At 44.5% G+C, this 19,938-nt stretch overlaps 1 protein-coding gene across 2 annotated transcripts in view; it reads right to left on the reverse strand.

Moving 5' to 3' along the window:
• Nucleotides 1-5,147: 5,147 nt before the first annotated feature.
• The window catches only part of HIP1 (huntingtin interacting protein 1), a 123,376-nt gene continuing 108,585 nt past the window's right edge, over nucleotides 5,148-19,938 (reverse strand). For both annotated transcript variants that reach the window (XM_074189444.1, XM_074189445.1), the window contains exons 23-31: nucleotides 19,654-19,764; nucleotides 19,200-19,258; nucleotides 18,352-18,445; nucleotides 16,508-16,608; nucleotides 16,115-16,220; nucleotides 15,183-15,306; nucleotides 14,478-14,539; nucleotides 12,649-12,757; nucleotides 5,148-11,969 (exon numbers count right to left, since the gene is read on the reverse strand). In XM_074189444.1, coding sequence (XP_074045545.1) covers nucleotides 11,917-11,969; nucleotides 12,649-12,757; nucleotides 14,478-14,539; nucleotides 15,183-15,306; nucleotides 16,115-16,220; nucleotides 16,508-16,608; nucleotides 18,352-18,445; nucleotides 19,200-19,258; nucleotides 19,654-19,764 — 819 coding nt within the window. In that variant the 3' untranslated portion in view covers nucleotides 5,148-11,916. The remainder of the gene's footprint in view (nucleotides 11,970-12,648; nucleotides 12,758-14,477; nucleotides 14,540-15,182; nucleotides 15,307-16,114; nucleotides 16,221-16,507; nucleotides 16,609-18,351; nucleotides 18,446-19,199; nucleotides 19,259-19,653; nucleotides 19,765-19,938) is intronic.

The raw sequence follows: 19,938 nt of genomic DNA on the forward strand, positions 1-19,938 counted from the left end.
GAACCCACTGATCCCTGTGGCAATCTCATCTACTTTCAGTTAGCTCTTTTCAGAAATTTCCCTTAAGTCTAAATTTATCTCTAAAATTTCCACTTTGTCCTCATTCTACTCTCTAATGCCAAACATTTTCAAACATTAGCTCTTCAGGTAATTGAAGATAATAGTTCTCATGTCCTCTTAAGTCTTCTTTCTTCAGGCTAAATATTCCCAGATTTTCCAATCAGCCTTCACATGGCAGCAATCATGCAGTCATTCAACAGACTCTTATTAATGCCAACTCTACACTGGACCCTGAGACTACAAACACAAAAATGAGACATCCCTAGCCCTCAGGAAGCTGGCATTCCCTTGGGGGAGGTCTTTAGCCTTCCCACCATCCTGGATCATCCTTCTCTGAACATTTTTTTTTTTTTAGGTTTTTGCAAGGCAAATGGGATTAAGTGGTTTGCCCAAGGCCACACAGCTAGGTCATTATTAAATGTCTGAGACCAGACTTGAACCCACATACTTCTGACTCCAGGGCTGGTGCTTTATCCACTGCACCACCTAGCCACCCCTCTGAACATTTCTTGACCCGGGACCAAGCCCAGTACTACAGATGTGTTCTCCACTTCTCATGTTGCCTCAGGTCATATTACCTTTTTGTGGCTTCTGTGTCCCATTGTTGATAGATATTATCAGCATCTCTGGACACAGAATCAGCCACTGCTCTGTCCCCTTCCATGAATATGCGGAATAGGGAATCTCTGGAAGGCCTTGACCAGATGAATCCTGGCTGCTTTATTGAAGGTATTCTTGCCCTGAATGAGCCTGCCATTTCTTTCATTGCTTCACTGCAAGGACATATTCCCCTTTGCCTTTCACAAGTCTGAATGAGAGAGGGTACAAGGGCTTACTGCAGGCAGGCTCTTGATGGTGAGAAAAGGAGGCCATCCTTCCCTTCTCCTTCCACCCTTTGGCATATGCCAATGCCATTAAGTTTGCTCCCCTTTCTCCTTTTATTGAGGCTAATGTTCTTCGAGATCATTTACATTCACTCTAATAACATCTTGGAGGCATGGACAGAAACATTGGGGCCCCAGGATCATAGATCAGGCCACTTACCCTTTTTATGGACATGGACCCCTTTTGGTGTCAATCTGGTTCAGTCTATGGATCTCTTCTCAGACTCATGTTTTTAAATGAACAAAATTAAAAATACATAGGATTACAAAGTAAACCAATTATATTGAATGTAATTAACAAAATATTAAAGAACCCAAGTTCATAGCCATAGATACCTTTGTGCTTGGGCTTGGTCTCAGTCTCTTGGGAAAATATTATTAGTTGACAGAGTAAGAGATGTCCCACCTGCTTGCTTGAAGCTTTCAGTTTAGTCACACCTACCATTTGGTTATATAGTATTCAAAGATAATTTCTAAGAAGCTCAATCCTTTGCTTGGGTTTTCTTTCACTATAGAGTCTAAAGGGAATGGGATGGCAGTTCAATCCATTGGTAGCATTGGGGAAAAAACCAAACCAAACCACTTTACTTTCCCAAAGATTCTTATCTACTTACTGCTCTGGTTGATCAGTCATGAACTTGACATTGAAAGGGACCTCAGAGAGCATGGAATCCACTCCTTCCCTGAATAGGGATCCCCTCTGTTGGCTTCATGACAATTGGTTATCAGATTTTTGCTTGAAAGAGTAGCACTGGAGTAATTGGAAAATACTAACAAAATAAATAAAAATTATAATAGAAAAAAAGAAGAAATGGTCCTGGGAAAACTCACTGGATCTTGAGGAAGCCTACTAATTTGTTAGATAACTTTAGATCAGGGCTGTCCAAAATGGGACAGACTAGCTGCAAGTGGCCTGCAGGGCTATTTTATGCTGCCTGCCTGTGGGTTTACTAAATGCTTTAGTAAATGAAGCCAAGCTACCGCAGAGTTCCCACTAAAATGGCAAATCAAAATATATTATCTATTGTTTCAATAAAAACTTTTAAAAGTAAGGGTGGACTGCCCTCGTCTAGGTGTTAGAACGTTTCTCCCTTTCTTGTGTCCAAGTTCTACTCATTCCTCTTGGTTCTGCTTTCAAGGGACAAGCAGAGCAGGTTGGATTTATTTTTCACAAGCAGCTCTTCAGATAATTGAAGACAAATATCATGTCCCTCCCACGGCTTCTCTTTTCTTGACTAATCCTTTAGTTAATCTTTTTCCAACCTGGGCTTGAGTTCCTTGACTATCCCAGGCACCTTCCTTTGGGTTTGCTTCAGTCTGTCAATATCCCAATGAAAACAAAGCTCTCACTACCTGATTCTGGACTTTATTAAGGCTGCTATGTCCCCCTGTTGATTCATATTAAGATAACTTTCATTGAAAACCTTTAGATTTTCATATGAACTGTTGACTCTATAATTCTGTATTTAGCAGTTAGTTTAATTGAATTCACATGGAGATTTTTATCTTCGTCTCCATCAGATTTCATTTCCTTACTTTTGGCCCATTGTTTGAGCCTGTGGATATCATTTTGGATTGGGAACTTGTCACCTGCCGTTTTGACTTTCCTCTCTGGAGCATATAGCCAATCTTATTCTCTGGCCTAGGGTCCACTTGCGCCTCTCTTAGCTTTTCTCCTTGGTACCAGGGGCTCGGAATTGAACCAGTCATCACTGCTTGCTGCTTGGGGATTGGCATGCCTTAATTTCAAAAGTGACAGTTGGTCCCAATCTATATCTTCACTTGCATTCACTAACAAATGTCTAGAGACCTGCACCTAACATATTTCTTCAAATTACTCACACTTTCACAACTCAAACTGTGTACTGACTCATACTGTCAGCTTCTCTAGTCTCCCATCATCCTTTTTCACTAACTCACACTATTAATTGCATAAATTCTATCCTGGGCACATTTGAACTGGGCTTTCAACACTTAGCCAGCCACCAAGACTTGTCAGTTCCTAACTTTCTACTCCATTGAATGCCACTGTCAGAATGCCCTACTTTTTTCTTTATTGCTAGAAATGATAACTCACTCTGGGAGCTGGGAGCCCTTGTGAGACTGGGCAAGAGTGACTCCCTCCTTAGTCATTGGTTTCGTCTAACCCCCATTGATCTCAGTAACTGTTTGGAGGCAGTCATTCAACTAGTTCTCAAAGTCACTCTATGGTCTTGGTGTCCAGTTTCTGACCCATATCTCTTTTGTTATTCATGAGGTTAGCATGAGGGACCGTTGAGCAACTTTCTGCATTCCAATTGTATTTTATCTATAACATTCTTTTTGGATCTAGCAGTTTCTAGCCCTTTCAAAAAAGGTAATGAGCTTGTTGGATATAACTGGTTCTTGAGAACCCCAGGGCATTTGTTGGTCATGACTGCCTCACTTTTTAAATGTAGGATGACCATTCCTTTAATAATCCGTTCTTGTGGGTTTCCTGGAATTGAAGTCAGACTCACTGTTTTATGGTTTGAACAATAGTCTTTTCCCTTTTTTTGAAAATTGGAGATATTAAGCTCTCCCTATTAATCAAGGCAACCTCATTTTGCTTTTTTTTGAGAGCCCCATTGGTGAGGAAACTTTTCTTTATACCAAGCTTTAATTTTTCACTGCCTTATGGATATAAATAGAACAAATCTTTTAATCCTTCTTCCACATAATAGCTTTCCCAATTCTTGGAGGACTCTATCATTCAAAAATAATTCCTTGCCTTGAACACTTCATCAGTGTTTGTTATGCTATGTAGGATTATGTTGATCCTCAAACACCTAACTTTGTTTCTGTCTTCTCGTAAAAATTCCCTGTGTAGCTTTTTCATTGCCCTCTGGGTGATATTTCTTCTTCCTTCCTTCCTTCCTTCCTTCCTTCCTTCCTCCCTTCCTTTCTTCCTTCCTCCTTCCTCCATTCACTCTTTCTTCTTTTTTTTCTTTCTTTCTCTTTCTTTTCCTTCCTTCCTTCCTTCCTTCCTTCCATACATCCTTCCTTCCTCTCTGTCTCTCTGTCTCTTTCCCTTTCTTTCTTTCTGAGACTGTTGTATTCCATGCCTTGATTTAGTTTCTGTATAAAATTATTATAATTGTGAAGGAATCGTGTTGGTGGGAAGAAGACAGGCCTTTGTTTCCAGTTTCTCAGAGACAGTCGCCCCTGTCTTTTTGTTCAGTTCATCATCACTTGCCCTCCCAGATCATGCTCCATCAATTAATTGTCCAGGTTGTGACTGGACTGAACACAGACTTTGTTCACCCATGTGTTCTCTCCTGGAGGGTGGTCAGGCCAAACTCCTTGGAGTGAGGACTAATCTCTTGACAGAGGCTCTGCAGAGTTTCAGGACCCACCAATGGCAGCATCTGGAAGAAGGGGATCTCTCGATCCCTCTTCATTTGGGTGGCACAGTGGATAGAGTACTGGCTTTAGAGTCAGGAGGATGGGAGTTTGAATCCAGTCTCAGACACTTACCACTTACTAGCTGTGTGACCTTGAGCGAGTCACTTCACCTTGATTGCCTCACATTCAGGATTGTCTCCAGTCATCCTGATTCATATCTGGCTACTGGACCTAGATGACTGAAGGAGAAGGTGAGGCTGGTGACTTAGCACAGCCCCCCCACCCCCACCCCCACTCAAATCCAATTCATGTGCTTGTCTTGGCATCACCTCCCTGATGTCGTGGTCTTCTTCAAGAATGAAGGATGGGGTGGCTAGGTGGCGCAGTGGATACAGCACTGCCCTGGAGTCAGGAGTACCTGGGTTCAGATCTGACCTCAGACACTTAATAATTACCTAGCTGTGTGGCCTTGGGCAAGTCACTTATAACCCCATTGCCTTGAAAAAGCTAAAAAAAAATAAATGAAGGACAAACATCCATCATCTGGGTAGCCATGTTGGTTTCTCACGATAGCTCCCACTTTTTTCATGGGATAATTTCTCCTCAGAATTTTTTGAGATCTTTTTCTCTTTTTGGGGTATGACTTTTCCTGCAAAAGTGGAGGCCATGGGATCCTGCCTCTGAATTTCAAAATCCTCTCTCCCAAACTCTAAGGTGAATGTCATAGATTTACCTGTTGTCTGAGAGGTAGCTGTGATGTTGTTCATTCATCATTTTTATTAAAAATTTTGAGTGTTACAATTTTCCCCCTAATCTTACTTCCCTCCCCCCCACCCGCCACAGAAGGCAATTTGTCAGTCTTTACATTGTTTCCATGGTAGACATTGATCCAAACATTCTTCATTTTTGAAGAAGACCAATGATGTCTTGACTTGTGCATGAGTTGGATTTAAGCGAGGCAGAATTGTACAATGTCGTCAGCCTCACTGTCTTCCAGTGTCATCAAAGGTCATTGGCCAGACAAAAGTCAAGTAGATGATCTTGCATCTTTGATGCCTGGCCTAGCTCTCAGTGCTCTGCAGTTCCATTGATCATTCCTCTAGGGGATGTCTTTACATGCTTGGGATGATGACCCCCTAACTCACTGACAGGTTTGAAGCTGTCAGTTACCCTAACCTGGTTGACTATTTACTAAGATGGTTTTACCAGGGTGTTAACCCCTGCATGTGTGACAGCTTCTTTGAGCTACAAGTGAGAGTTGGGTTGCAGGTGGATGCCAAAGGTGGATGAGCAGCCCCTGAAAAGGGCTCAGCCAGCCCTCACACCAGACGTGCTGGACCAGATTGAACACACAAACATGTCATACTCCCCACTTGTATGCACAGAACAACTGGATAATGATTTGTGTTGAGAATTAAACAAGAAGAAGGAAATTTAATCTAAAGTGCTCTATTGCAAGCCTTACAATTTTCTGGAGAAAGTGAGGACTACCACAAGCCTCAACCCGAACCTCCTGTCCAGGAGATAAGCAACTGATAGGATGATAAGTATGGAAGGAAGATTGCATGATGCAATTTCATCAGAACTGAGGAGTGTTTGGATTCAATTGGGGGAAGTAGAAAGTCCAAAGGAATGCAGCCTGGTGGGAAATGAAGAGATGCCCATTAGATGGATTTTGGATTTGGAGATTCCTCCAAATAGAGGAAGGGATCTCAGGGGCAGAGGGAACTTAGGAGGTGTGAGACAGTGAATTCCAGGGCTGAAGGGATTCTACAGGATGAAGAACTTGCTGAGACACGATGGAGTGCAGCCTAGTATGAAATGAAGGTTCAAAACTAAACTTCTCATTTCCTCCAAATTTCTTTTAAATTAAATGCCCTAAAAAACCCAAACAAATAAAATCAAATTAAATGCCCTGATTTTCCCTTATGGTGCCCTAGTAGGTTTTAATTTTAATGTATTGTCTGTTTCAAATGAAATGTCTACTGAATGTCTACACTGTGAGAGCAGTGGGGATACACACACAGTGAATGGAATATGATCTGGAGCTTATGGACAAAAGGACCATGTAGTAGGTACACGAAAGTACAACAGACCAAGGAGGGAGAGAATCAAAAAAGGTTTTGTGAACAGGGTGGAAGTTGATCGTACCTGGAAGGAAGGGAGGAATGGCATGAGGCAGAGGGAAAGAGAAAGTGTCTTCAGTTATTTAAGATGCCCAGTGCAAAGATACTGAGCCAGGAGACAAAGATGGCAGGTGTGTGGTGAGGGAGAGGCCAGTTTGGTCTTACTCTGGAAGTTCGGTGATGCTCACTGAGGCTGGAAAGTTAGGTTTGGGCCATGTTGTGAAGATAGCTGGGGCCAAGCTGTAAAGATGTTTTAAAAAACTGAACAGAATTGGTTATTTCATCCAAAAAGACATGGAAGAGCAACTTCAATCACTTGATTGGTGAGGTGAGAAACGTAGTTGGATCTGGATCTATGCTTAAGGAAAATTGCTTTGGCAGCAGTATATATATATATATATAATGAACCAGAGGAAGCCAGAAGATTTGGATTTGAATCCAGGCTCTGACACTGACTGGCTTTGTGATGTGTGGCTACTTGCTCCTTCACCTATAAAGTGGGTAAACACAATAATACACTCCTTGCCTCACAAGGCTATTGAGAAGAAAGTATTTTATAATCTTTAGAGTTCCCTATACATTCCTTTATTTATTTATTAAATTTACCTTGCTTTGGGGTATAGGTTATTCTGTAGACACAAATATGTAATATACATACATACATACATACACACACAGAAGAAATGGATAATGAGTTAGTTGTACTCCTCCTTTTGCTTTTGTCTCTGTTCCCAGAATTTAACTTAACTCCCAGAAAGTGCTTAGAAAAGTTTGATTAATTGATCACAAAATCTTAGTTGACCACTTCCTCCCAAGGAGACATTATTTCTACTACAGCAGCTAATTCTTCCTCATTGGTGAGAAGTAGGTTCAGAGTCAGAGAGTTCTCCTTATCATAGGCTCTCATTTTTTGAAGAATGAAAGAATCATTAAGATAAGACCCAACTTTATCAGTTGCCTGCTTTGGTGGAAAGACAACTCTGGCAGATATGAAGCAGTTGGAATCCTCTATTATTTCCACTGCACACCTCTATGCTGGGATGGCGATGTTTTGTGCACTCATTTCTTTCCTCCCTTTGACTGGTTGGCTTGTTGACCACTGCCACAACTGTATCACTTTCTACCTTCCTTTATCCTCATCCTAAATCTAAAGCATTTTCTCTTTTCTTTATGGAATCATATCCTCTTCAAATACAATGATACACTACAACTTCTTTACCTAGTCTGTTTTTTTGTTTTTTGTTTTTGGTACAAAATAGACCCATCTATAGGAACATTTTAGTCATAGGTTCCATCTTCCCAAATCTCAGTGATGCCAGATTTACCTTCTGGCTTTAAGATCTCTTTAAGATTACCTTTTTTTTTGGTCAGTCATAATTCATGCATTTGTATAAAGACATATAAAAACAGGTTCACTTTATTGCTCGCTTTCTTCAGTGCCATTAACCTACAAATTACTGGACCTTTCTCTGAATATTTTTATATTTTAATTTCCATTCTTTGCAGTATATAGCTGGGCAGATAGATGCTAGTAGGGTTATCCTGCCAACTCCAGTGTCAATTTAGAAGCCCTCTTTAGATATACCCTATCCATGATCAAGACCCCATTGGCCAACCCTATTATTAACATCATTGTTTCCTCGGCTACCCTTAGGAGAAAAGCAGCTCATTCTTACCCTGGGAAAAAGAAAAAAATGCTTTCCTGCTGGGTTGAAATATTTATTTTAAAAATTGAAAACACACATAGAACATATTATACAAAGATCTTAATACTATAATAATCAAAAGTCTTGTTGCAAAGAAACCAAATGCCAGTGGCCACCTGCCCTGGGAAGGTAGGCACTCAGAGTGATAAATCAACTTAATTTACAGAAATACTTCTAATGGACTTTTGGGTAAAGGTTAAAAAATGAAAGGAAAAAATTCTCATCTCCCCAAATCCAAAATAGATGAGAAAAAGGTTAGAGAATTGAGTCAAAAGTTGAGTTATCGAGATTTATCTAAACCTCCTCGGTTTGTCCCTGTGAGTAGTAACCAGCTTAATCTAGGGCCTTCAAACCTGAGGTAGTTAAGGGTCACCTGAAAAACAATGGGTCTGGACACATGGATACACTGCTCTCAGCACTGGGCCCAGCAGTAACCAATAGATTTTCTGTATTGCTTTGGCTCCTGAGGTGAAAGGCAGCGTACCACATCAGTGGGTTGGTGCTATTATAGTTGGTTTGGATTTGGGAAATAATGGAAGTTCTCAGCAAATAGCTGAAAGATTTATGTGAGAGACAAAGAACCTGGAAGACCTCTAGTATTATATTATTCTCTGCTACAGGCAGTGTAGTGTGGGCTTTAGAGGGGTTGGAGACAATGGGGCCAGAGAAGCCTCCATTAGAAGGCCAATGTGGGAACCAAAAACTTCATCAGCAGCAAGGTTTATTTGATTTGAGTTGGAAAGGTAATAGGGAAGATCCGGGTAGGGCATAGACGCTGGAATCCCATGGATTTAGGTCCTGGCCAGGAGGTTAGCATTTCTCTGGACAGGAGTTGGAAAGGCCAAGGGTAACTGGCAAGGCTGACATTGTAGTTACTTCTGAAACCAAGTACTCAGTTTTGCAGCTGAAACAATGCCAAGAAGAGAAGCTCAGATCAACACGTGGCCAGGCCAGCTTTGGGTCTAGAGTCACAGACCGAACTCCATGTTTCAGATGGAGGATTGGGGAATCTGGGCAGAACCAATCCCATACAATCTAATTGAGAAGGGTTATCTTTGATGCAAAATCACTGCAGAGAAGATCGACCCCATATTGCCCCAGTAGTATGTTCTTCCACAATCTCCTTTCCACGGGTACACACACACACACACACACACACACACTCTGCAGGTCCTGATGTACTCTTCAGGTCACTCTCTTCAATCTCTAGCCTGATCAGATTGATGAATTCCCATCCCAAGAGCATCTCTCACTTATCCATTGAACATATCCTTGGTCAATTAACCATGTTCAGTAATTTAGTAGCAGTCCACGAAGTTCACTCTGCCACAAAACTTGGATATTCCCACCAAAGGCATCCATTTTGAGAATGAGCAGGATGCTGAACATTCTACTCTGGCTGACAGAGTAAAAACCCCTTTTACCTGGGGTAACCTCAGTATCCTTTGGTTGTTTGTTGTCCTTAGATTTCAAAGAGGACTCAGATCCCAATAGTCCATATCAACATTTGGAGTGGAGATGTCTCTAAATTTGCACATCTCACCAAAGTTTTTCCCTAGTGTAAATACAGGTGAGCCTAACGATATAAACTAGCCCCTCCATGGAATCAGCACTGTGACTCAGCAAAATTCATAGGAGCTTTTAAAATGATCTTAGTTAATTTTTAGAGGGATGGCCTTTGGTTTATGGGGTGAGCCTTGTCCAAAGTCAGTCTCTCTATTTCTGTTAAAAGAGAGGTTGGACTGAATACTTTTGAGGGGCACTGAAATGAGGAAAAACCACTTGGTGAAATCCTGACCTATACACTTGACCCAGAGTCAGTGTATATACTCTATCCAGTCTTTGGAATGGGAAGAACTCAAGGACAAAGGTACTAATTATTTGTTTCATTTTCATGGCTGACTCCTTGAACAAAGCATGGTCCTTATGGGTAAAGGGATCAAGTTCCTAATTTCTAAAATATCCCCACTTTTAAAATGTACAGGGGAATCTCTACAAGCGTGGTCCTTCTGGCTTCCCTCTTCCATTGATTCACAGTGATTGGACAGGATTTCCAAGCTCTACCATGCTGTGGCTTAGTACGTTCCTCTGGCCTGGGTTCTAGTGGAAGCTTCTTGGCTAGTACCAGGATCCAAGGGTCATTTGAATTTTGGGTAGCAGAATCTACTTGGGTAGTGTTTGCCATTGGCCAACTATCTCTTTGGGGTTGCTAATGTTTGCCACATCAACCCATCGTGAGGAGGGAGGAAGCATGGTCAGTGGACAGCCTTTGTTGAAGGAAAGGACAAGGGAATTGGTACTTGATCGCCTTTCTTCTCCATTTTTGGATAATTAACCAGATGTTCTGAGGAGCCTCTTTGTTGAGGGGTCCAAAGATGATATCCTTGCCTTTATCTTTCTTGTTCCTGAAGGTCATTGGGTGGGGAGCAGCAGTCACATGCAGCCACTTCTGACACTGACTCCAAGCATTTCTTCACAAAGTTGCTGCTTGTGAGTGGTCAGTTATAAATAGCACAGGGCTCTACATTATTGACTGGAGGGGATGGACACCCTTTTTTTGGGGATAACTTGCTTGATATCTCTATTGGGCTTCTGGGCTTCTGAATTAGTTGGAAGAGGTCATTCTCTGTCTTCAGTTTAGGAAGATGAAAAGGCTGATCATATGGAGAAAGCATCGCCTCTTTCTTGGTATCCTGGTCAGGTATGGAGGGTGGTGGTCAGCATGGAGGCAGGGAAGGACCTGCTCCACAAAGCAGTGTTGCTCTTCTTAGAATCCTCATCCAGGGAAGGTAACACAGGGTTACTGGAGCATGATCATGCATTATTGCCGCCTTTGCTTTTTCTCTGATGACTAGGTTGGAGCCTCCCCTCTCCCCTCTTTGTGATCCCCACATGTGTGGAGGTGACACCTGAGAGTCAGCGAGGATCCAGCTACAGTAACACAAGGCACTCTACCTGTCTTCCCCTTAGGAGATCATCATCATTCAACAATTATCCTTCCTTCGAAGAAGTGGACATGACTTTCACACTGCAGCAGAGGCCAGTGATGTGGCAGATGTGAAGCACCAAGGGCAAAGTCTGAGCAGCACCATTCACTGTTTGATTATTGGAGTGTTCTGAGAGCTCCAGAGGGGTGCCCTTGAGGAAAGTGGGCTAGAAGAATTGACTTTCCAACAACAGAACAAGAAACCAGCCACCCAGTGAAGCAGTGGGGAATCCATGAGACTGCTAAGGAGGGGGATGAACTGCCCTGGCCTCAGTCGGGACACTCCTGCCATCCTTTTCTCTGCGGACAGATTCAGGAGAGGGTCTCGCCTTGGCAAACACCTCAGATGCTCCCCAGTTTGTGCAAAAGTGAAACGGAAAAGACCGAGAAGATAAGGGGAAGGGTACTCATGAAGTCTCTGACTTGGCCCCTCCCTGCAGGCTCAGCCCCCTGACCTGGGGCAAACAAACAAACCCTAAGAAATGAGTATAGAGATGTAGTGAGTCATGTGGCCAAGATGTGTCCACTGCAAACTCCCTGGGGGGCCAGGTTGGCTAGCAAAGGCCTACCAGCATCTCAAGCAGGCGGCTGGAAGTGAGGGTAGACTCGGTGTGCTTCACATCAAAGTGTGGCCTGTGGGGCGGGGTCTCTGCAGAGGGCCCCGTCTGGCTGAAGCTGGGGGGGGGGGTCAGTCTGTGGCACAGGCAGGTGGGCAGTGGAGTGGCAACATGACAAGCACATAGATGAATTCTAAGGATTTACAGTCTGATGTCTGGGCTGTGGCCTGGGTTCTAGTCCTTCTCTGGAGTGGCTTCTGACACAGTAGATGGAGATGTTCCTGGCTCTAATAAACAATTTAAAAAATAATCACAAACAAACACTGGCTGGCAGTCACATAGTACTTAAGACTTTCAAAGTGCTTCCTTTACAGTGTCTCAACCCTGATGACAACCCTGTGAGAGAAGGACTGTGGGTATTATTGAGGCTCTCAAAGGCTGGGGTCACCCATCTATCATATATCAGGTAGAATTGGAACCCAGCTTCCTCTTGACTCTGAGCCCAGAGTTCTTTTTTCACTAGATTATTCTCCTAAAGCTTTCTTAAGCAAATTGTGTCTCTAATTGCAGTACCAGTCTGAGAGTCAGGAAGAGCTACTGCCTAAAGGTCAAGAGGGTTTGCAGACCCCAGCCTTGCCCGGCATCTTAGCCACAGTGGCAACAATCGCCTCGACAGACCTGACAAAGCAAGGTAGGTCCTAAGCTTTAAGTGATGACCACAGTGTAGTCTTCCTTGGCTGACCACGCCTGAGTCCATGACTCTCCTAAAGCTCTCAGTTCCTGTCTGCTCCTGGCCTCTATTCTAGCTAGGCTGGACAGATAGCCACCAGCCTGAGCTTCACCCTATGCTTCTCGGTCAGCCAGGCTATCTGTATGTGGAGACAGCCTTCAACCCCCCCCACCTTGGGGATGTGGTCTTATTCTGGGAGCTGTGGGAGGAGCTCCCCATCATCTCTGACTGCTTACCATCCTCCCAACCTTCTGCCACGCCAGCAAGCTCATAATGCTTCTTGCGCAGATAGCCCAGCTTCTGTCGCTCCTTCTCAAGCTGATTTTCGAGTTCCAACACTTTTACCTGTAGGAGGAATAAATGAAGCTTTTCTTCATCATCGACTTGGATGTGGTCTCATTTGGACTTGGATTCATTTTGGTCTCATTCAGCTTTTCATCCATTCCTCTTTGCTGCCTACTTCCTTCACTTTCCATTTCCAAAAAGCCCACTAAAAGTGTCTATTCTTCTTTCTCTTCCTCCATTAAAAACAAACACCTTGTACCATTTTCATAGATTTGCAGGATCTAAAGCTTGAAAGAAACTAAAAGATCATCCAGACATTTTACAGATGGGGAAACTGGGGTAAAGGGATTTGCCCAAGGCAACAAAGATTATCAGGCAAAGCTGGGATCTGAACCCAGATCCCAAAGTCAACATTCTTCCCATTACACTAGCCTGTCTACTCTCTTCATGACCTCTTCTTCTTACATGAGTAGTGGGAACAACACTGACTCTGGAATCAGAGATCCCTTATTACCTTACTATCCCTCCCCGGGCCTCAGTTTCCTTTCCCGTAAAATGAAGGGGTTGGAGGAGGTGACCTGTGTGGTCCTTTCAGTTCTAAGCCTAAAATCCTATGACCCCTTGTGTTACCATCATCTCTTTCTTTCCCCCTTTAAGACCACTGTCTCCCAAACAGTGTGATTCTCCAGTAGACATGATTCCTTTGTAGATCTAGGGAAACTACAACAAAAGTACCTAATTTTTATTTCTCTGATAAACCACAAAAGGAAAACAACCTTTTAATCCTCAGCTTGTGAGCCTGGAGCATCCTGCTTTTCTTGGGAGCCCAAGGAGCAAGCAAAGCTGGTGGGGATCCTAGTGGCTGCTTCTGGACAGCGGGTCAATCTCTGGCCATAGGATTGGGCACCAAGGGGTCAGCCAATTGGCAATGGGCATCTCCAGCATTTGCCAGGCTGGTGGCGAAAAAGAGCAGCCTCCTGCTACTTTGTGGTGGTTCAGTCATTTCAGTCATATCTAATGCTTCACAAGCCTATCTGGGGTTTTTTTTTGGCAAAGAGACTGGAGTGGTTGGCCATTTCTTTCGCCAGCTCATTTGACAGATGAGGAAATTGAGGCAAACAGTATTCAATGGGTCTCCAGCTATCAGGTGTCTGAAGCCAGATTTGGACTCAGGAAGATAAATCTTGATTTCAGGACCAGCCCTTTATCCACTCTGGCGTTCCTGAACTGCCTCTTGTCTAGAGCTTTTCTAATATCACTGAACCACTCAGAGCTTGGGCTCTGTTGAAATAGCCTTGGAGACCCCGGGGTTACTCCAGGATAAAGCAAGCTGTCAAAGCAGGACTATGGAGAACCTTCCACATCTCTCCACAAAAATCAACTCACTTAAAATAGCAGGAAGATTAGTCCTGTGGAACTAAGATGCTGAGGAGACTGGTACCTGAGGCCAAATTTTTATGCACCTTTTTATTCATGCAGATTCTGTTGCTAATCCTAGCCCAGGGTGGCAGCTCTTAAAGCCCCAGGATTTCCCCAAACCCTCTGGTCTAGACTCACTGCCCAATTCTGGGTCTCAGCTAAGCCTTTGCCTCTCACTGGTCATCTCTTGCCTCCTTCCTCCTTGGTACCAGTGTCACGACCTCTGTCAGCTTTCCTAACATTACACAGATGCCTCCTCCCCTCTTCTTACCCATAGGTTCACTTAGAAGCACTTCCCTGGGCAAGAGGGACTTTGGGGAGGGTGTCACAGAAAGCACCCAGAGACTGACAAGACGTGTACCTGGGAGTCCATCTCTTGTCGTTTGATCTGCGTCAGTGTCATACTGGAGAAGTCCATGTTTTCTGGAATGATGGGAATGAGAAGACCTTGTCACAAACTGTCTCTGACCAAATCTCTCCACAAGGATGGTCAGGCCAGCAAAGTTCTTGAAAACAACTCAGGGATGATGGAGGCAAAGAATGACAGGGAGCAGCCCATGCCAGGGACCAACAGGGAACTTGCCCAGGGACTTTTGGTAGTTTCTGTAGGCAGTGTGGCTTAAGGGATAAGGACATGGCTTCAGAGTCAGGAAGGCATGAGTTCAAGTCATGCCTCTGCTTACATCCTGGCTATGAGACCCTGGGCAAGTCATTTAATCTCTCTAAGCCTTAGAGTTTAAGGGGTATATTGTGGTGAAGCAGAGATCAATCTACTTTAGTATAAGGAAATCTTCTCCTAAACCAAGGAATTCATAGGTCCATTTTAAGCAAGGCTCACAATCTAAAAAAACTCTGCTTATGGCTGGCCCTCAGTGGTGATAAAGCTAACCTGGGTGGTCCAACCTGAGGGCAAGATGAATGTGAGCAGAAGATGAAACTTAAGAGAAAGCATATTTGGACAAAATGGGGTAAAGAATTTTGTGGAATAGGGAAATGGAGAATCGAAAAGACATGTGTGTAGGATGGGTGAGGCATGAGTTTCTTCCAGAAGGCCTAGGAAGACTACCTGTCTCTTCAATCTGCGACTTCCCGGACATGGTAGATGCCACCACTGCTGCTGTTGCCTGGTTAACCCCTCGAGAGGCCTGCTGCAGCTGAGCCAGGTTTCTACTGTTCTTTTCAGCTTTCACCTAAGTGGAGCCAAAGTGGATTCAGGGTCACGTTTGGATGTTCCTTCCCTCTGAAGGGCTGGGAAAATCACACCAGACCTGTCAGAAGCTGCCTTCACCATGTCCCTCTTGGCTTGTCTCCTGACTTTGGGGATATAGATCCTCTTGATATCATGACCCTGACAGCTGACACTAGACCAACAAGTTCTAATGTAGAAATCAGCTGGGGTATCAGGAGGTGAGTCATGTTGTGAAAACCCCTTGAGTATGAATTTGCAGCAGCCCATGAAAAGTGGAACAGAAACTTGAGGCAGCAAAGCTCAGAGCTAAATAAAGGATCAATTGTGAGTACAGGTACCATGGCAATGCTTGGGCAAAGGCTGGCACCACCTGTGGGGCTGATGCTGGGGGCAGCCAGGGCAGGAAGCCTGCACTCTCTGATCTCTGTGCTAAGCTTCCCCCTAAATGAGTTACCTGTTAGTCAACCAGGTACATTGAGAACACTCAGGGAGAAACTTCTTCATGCTAGGAGGTAAAAGGTAAGGGCATGGGAGAACCAAGGATGCTAGCCAGGCATGGGAGAAACAAGGCTTTTATCTGGGCATGAGAGAACCAAGGCTGCTAGCTGGGAATGGAAGAACCAAGGCTGCTAGCTTGGCAGGGGAGCAAGACTTCTGGCTAGGCCCTGGGATCTCTGCATAGTGATTCCTGGGGAATAGGGCGGCTGAGACTTCTGAATGAATCCCATCTAGATCTTGGAAACCTGGAGAGAAGGCAGCTCTGGCCCTCCTGTCCCGTCCCCCCCCCCCCCAGCTCTTCAAGGTCCTACCTTGGAAGCAGCCACCAGCTGTGCTGTACTGGCTGCAATTTCACGGGAACATACCATCAGCTCCTCAAACTTCCCTTTCCCTTGAAATACCAGATCAGCTGCATCCCTAATGAGCAGGAAAGAAAAAGAAGGTCTTTCTCTTACAACTCAGACCCCCCAGAGGCTTAGAGGATACTCTATTCACTGGCATAAGGACTGGGTGGAAAAGAAGCAAAAACTTCCCTGAGAAATGCTACCTGCTACCATTATACCACCTGCAGCAAGCTTCTGCTCCCTCCCATATTGGTAGTTTTCCAAGCCCTTTGGCCAAGGGTCTTTAAAACTCTTACATGTTTCCAATTGGCTTCCTGTGGACCTGGGGCTGTGGAAGACCTGGGACTGGGGGCTACTTACACCATGACTGTGGCTCCCCAACCAACAGCCTTGGAGGCTGAGATCAGACCTTCTGTCCATCGTGAATTCTTGGCATAGAATTCTTTGGGGGAGGCTGCACCCTGGAGAATGAGACAAAGAAATAAGCACAATACTAGTTATCATTGGCATAGCACCTTCCATGGGCAGACACAGTGCTGAACACTTTACAATCATTATTTCCATTTTTTTTCAGTTGAGCAACCTGAGGCAAACAGGGTGAAGTGAACTGCTGAGGGTCACACAGCTCATAAGAGTCTAAGCTGGATTTGAACCCAGGTCTTCTTGACTATAGGCCTGGCACTCTGTACTAAGCTGAGAGAGGGTAAGGAGCAAACCTTTGTTCTCTTAGCTGAGGCTTTAATAGGATTGGCCAACCTGTGTCCTGGGTGACAAGCCCTGACTGATATCCATACCAATAATGCCAAGCAGCAAGTAGTTCATTTTTAAAAAAAATTATATTGGGGCTTATGCTTTTTTAGAATCTGTATTTTAATTTGTGAATGTCTGATATTTTGGGAATTTGGAATGAATCTTCAAATCACTGAGGAGCGGCTCCTACTCTGGGCCAGTGTCATCTCTCAGATTGATGGATGAAGAAGAAACTATTTCAGATAGAGATGGGAGGAGTGTGTGTGAAGTGACAACAGGGAAGCAGAGATGTCTATATAGGGTGTCCCAAAAGTCTTAGTGCAATCACAGGTTTCAATAGCTTAAAACTACACTAAAACTTTTGGGACACCCTGTTTTTGATCCTTTGAGGGGGAAGAATGAGCACTAACAATTTAAGGAAAGTTCTCAGAAAAGTCAGCCAGGAGGAGACAGCCTGTGAGGTGAGCTTTGAAGGGAGCTAGTGAGTCTAAGAATTGGAGACAAAGAGGGAGAGCATTCTTAAGAAGACATGTAGTTTGGAGAACAGCAGGAAGTCCAAATTCATATTGTCTGTGAAGGGAAGTGACATGCAATACACCTGGAAGGGTGGGTAGCAACTGGTTTATAAACAGCTTTAAACATGAGGCTGAGCAGTTTGTGGATTGTTCTCTAAGCCCATAGATGATAAGGAGCCATGGAAAGTTCTTAAGAAGGGGACCATCATGGTCAGACTTATGCTTTAGGGAGGTTATTTTGGCCATGGAGGAGGATGAAAGGGGAAAAAATGGAGGCAGGGAGACACCTAGGAGGCTAATTGCAATAACTCAGGGGAGAGATTCTGAGTCATGGTGGTGGCTGAGTGAGTGGAGGGCAGAGAACAGATGGGAGACATGCTAAGGAGTAGTCCCCCGACTGAGGGAGGACTGAGAGGAGACAATCACTCCAAGGCTGTAAACCTGGTTCCAACAGAAATAGGGAAATTGGGAGGTAGAATATGGATAAAAAGGGTATGTGTGAATAATGAGTTCTGGTGTGGAGATGCCAACTTTGAGATGTTTAAAGGACATTTTAGACCCTATAGGCAAGGGAATGTAAGATTGGTATTCAGGAGAGAGACAAGGACTGGATTCCTAGATCTGGGAGGTATCTGTAGAGAGAGGATAATGGAATCTATCAGAACTGATAAAAATCACTGACAGAGTAAAGGAGGAGGCAAAGAAGGCCCAGGACATGCAGCTTAGTGGGGCAGGGCAGGTGTGATGATCCAGCAAAGGGGTGGTCAGACAGGTAAAGTAAAAACTCAGGGAAGAGAAAGTATCCAGTAGGGGGGATAATCAAGACCACACTGGTCTTGAGTATGGTTGAATTTTTGGTCTTGTTAAATAGAGACCCAAGGACCCAGGAAATCATAGCCAGGCTCTTGCCTCTTTCTACTGGCCAAGCCCCATACTCACCCGGCCACTCTCCACAATCTCCTTCTGAAGGTCTTTGGAGGCCAGAATGAGGACCTGAATAGCCTGCATTAGGCTGGTACAGGAGCCGAGGATCCTATAAAACAAAGTTCCACCAATAGCTATCTCTTCAACAAAAATGACTGCTCCTAGACAAAGCCAAGCTCAGAGTATTTGGGAGAATGGAGAGCTAGGAACAAACGGCATGCTCCCAGAAGGGTTTGTAAGAAAGATGTCTGAGGTGAAGCTGGGGTGGCAAGGCATCCTGATCAGGGGTCTTCCTGAGGACACAGTGTTCACAGGACATTTCCTGAGATAAGATGAGTTCTAGTTCTGGTCAGCCAGAGCTTGTTAGTGGGATATTATTTTCTATTTGGCCTCCACTGTAATGCCTAAGGAATCCCAAGTATCCTGAGGAATCCTCTATTAACTGCACAGGGATATGACACAGACCCAACCTCTATCTGAAAGAGCCTCAAGGACACTTCCATATTTCAGGACTGTAAAGTTTCTTACTCTTGGCATGACCTCCATTGAAACCCCAACAAACTATATTGATGATCTTCAAGAGTCACTAGAGCTTAAAAATTTACCACTCTGTAGCCAAAATTGTGGTGGAACCTCTCTAAGTTCAACCAGGCGGGTCTTGTTATTGGGATCATGGTCCGAGCTTTCCCATCTGTGCATTGCCTACCTGAGCTGACACTGGGATGAGAGCCCAGGGACACCTCTACTCCTTGAGAAAGTATGAGAGGAGGACAGGGGAGCAAGGTGAGCATAAACAGAAATCTGCCAGAGTGCCAAGGGGCCTGCCTTGGCCACCTTGAAGTCTCCACACCAGTCATACTGACCTTTCATTCACCTCCAGTTTGACTCCAGTGTCTCCAGCTCGGGACTTATTGAGCATTTCCTGTTAATGAAGAGGAAGAAGGGAGGCATGGAAGGAGGGTGGGTGCTGAAAGGGATGAACATGTGTACACACTGTTCATAAGCCTCTGTGACTTTTCCATGTAGAGTGGCCCAGACCCAGAAAAACCGTTGCCCAAGGGTGTCCCGCCAAGGAGGTTCCTCCTTCTGTAACAAATAGTATCCAAACCTCTGGCATATGAACCACTGTGAGCCATTGCCCATGCCAACAGGGGCATGCTGGCTATGCCAAGGGAGCAACCTGTCCTTTTTATCCAAGGACTCATTCATGACCTACATTCAGGCTTCTCCTGGGTGTGGTGGCCTCAGGTCTTGATATAGGTTGTGGAGAAGGACTCTCTCTCTGAATCCTGGGCCCAACCAGTAGGGGCCTCTTACCTCTATCCTGGCTGTGGCTGCTTCAATGGCAGCTGAGGTGGCGGCCATCTCCTTGTCCACCAAGTCTCCAAGCTCCTCCTGCCTAATGTCCAGGCCTCTAGGTCTTAGCTCCTAGAACCAAAACACAGAGGCTGGAAAAAGGTCCTCTTCCAACCTGTTGGGCTTCCAGACCTCCCTTGGACAGCTCTGGGTCTTCTGAGACTACTGGTGGGTAAGGGCTGTGTACAAAGGTTTGATTGAAAGCCAGGGGAGAATCATGTTCACACACTCACTTTTATCCATTAT

Source organism: Macrotis lagotis, chromosome 5, assembly GCF_037893015.1.
Source record: "Macrotis lagotis isolate mMagLag1 chromosome 5, bilby.v1.9.chrom.fasta, whole genome shotgun sequence".
Taxonomy (NCBI): domain Eukaryota; kingdom Metazoa; phylum Chordata; class Mammalia; order Peramelemorphia; family Peramelidae; genus Macrotis; species Macrotis lagotis.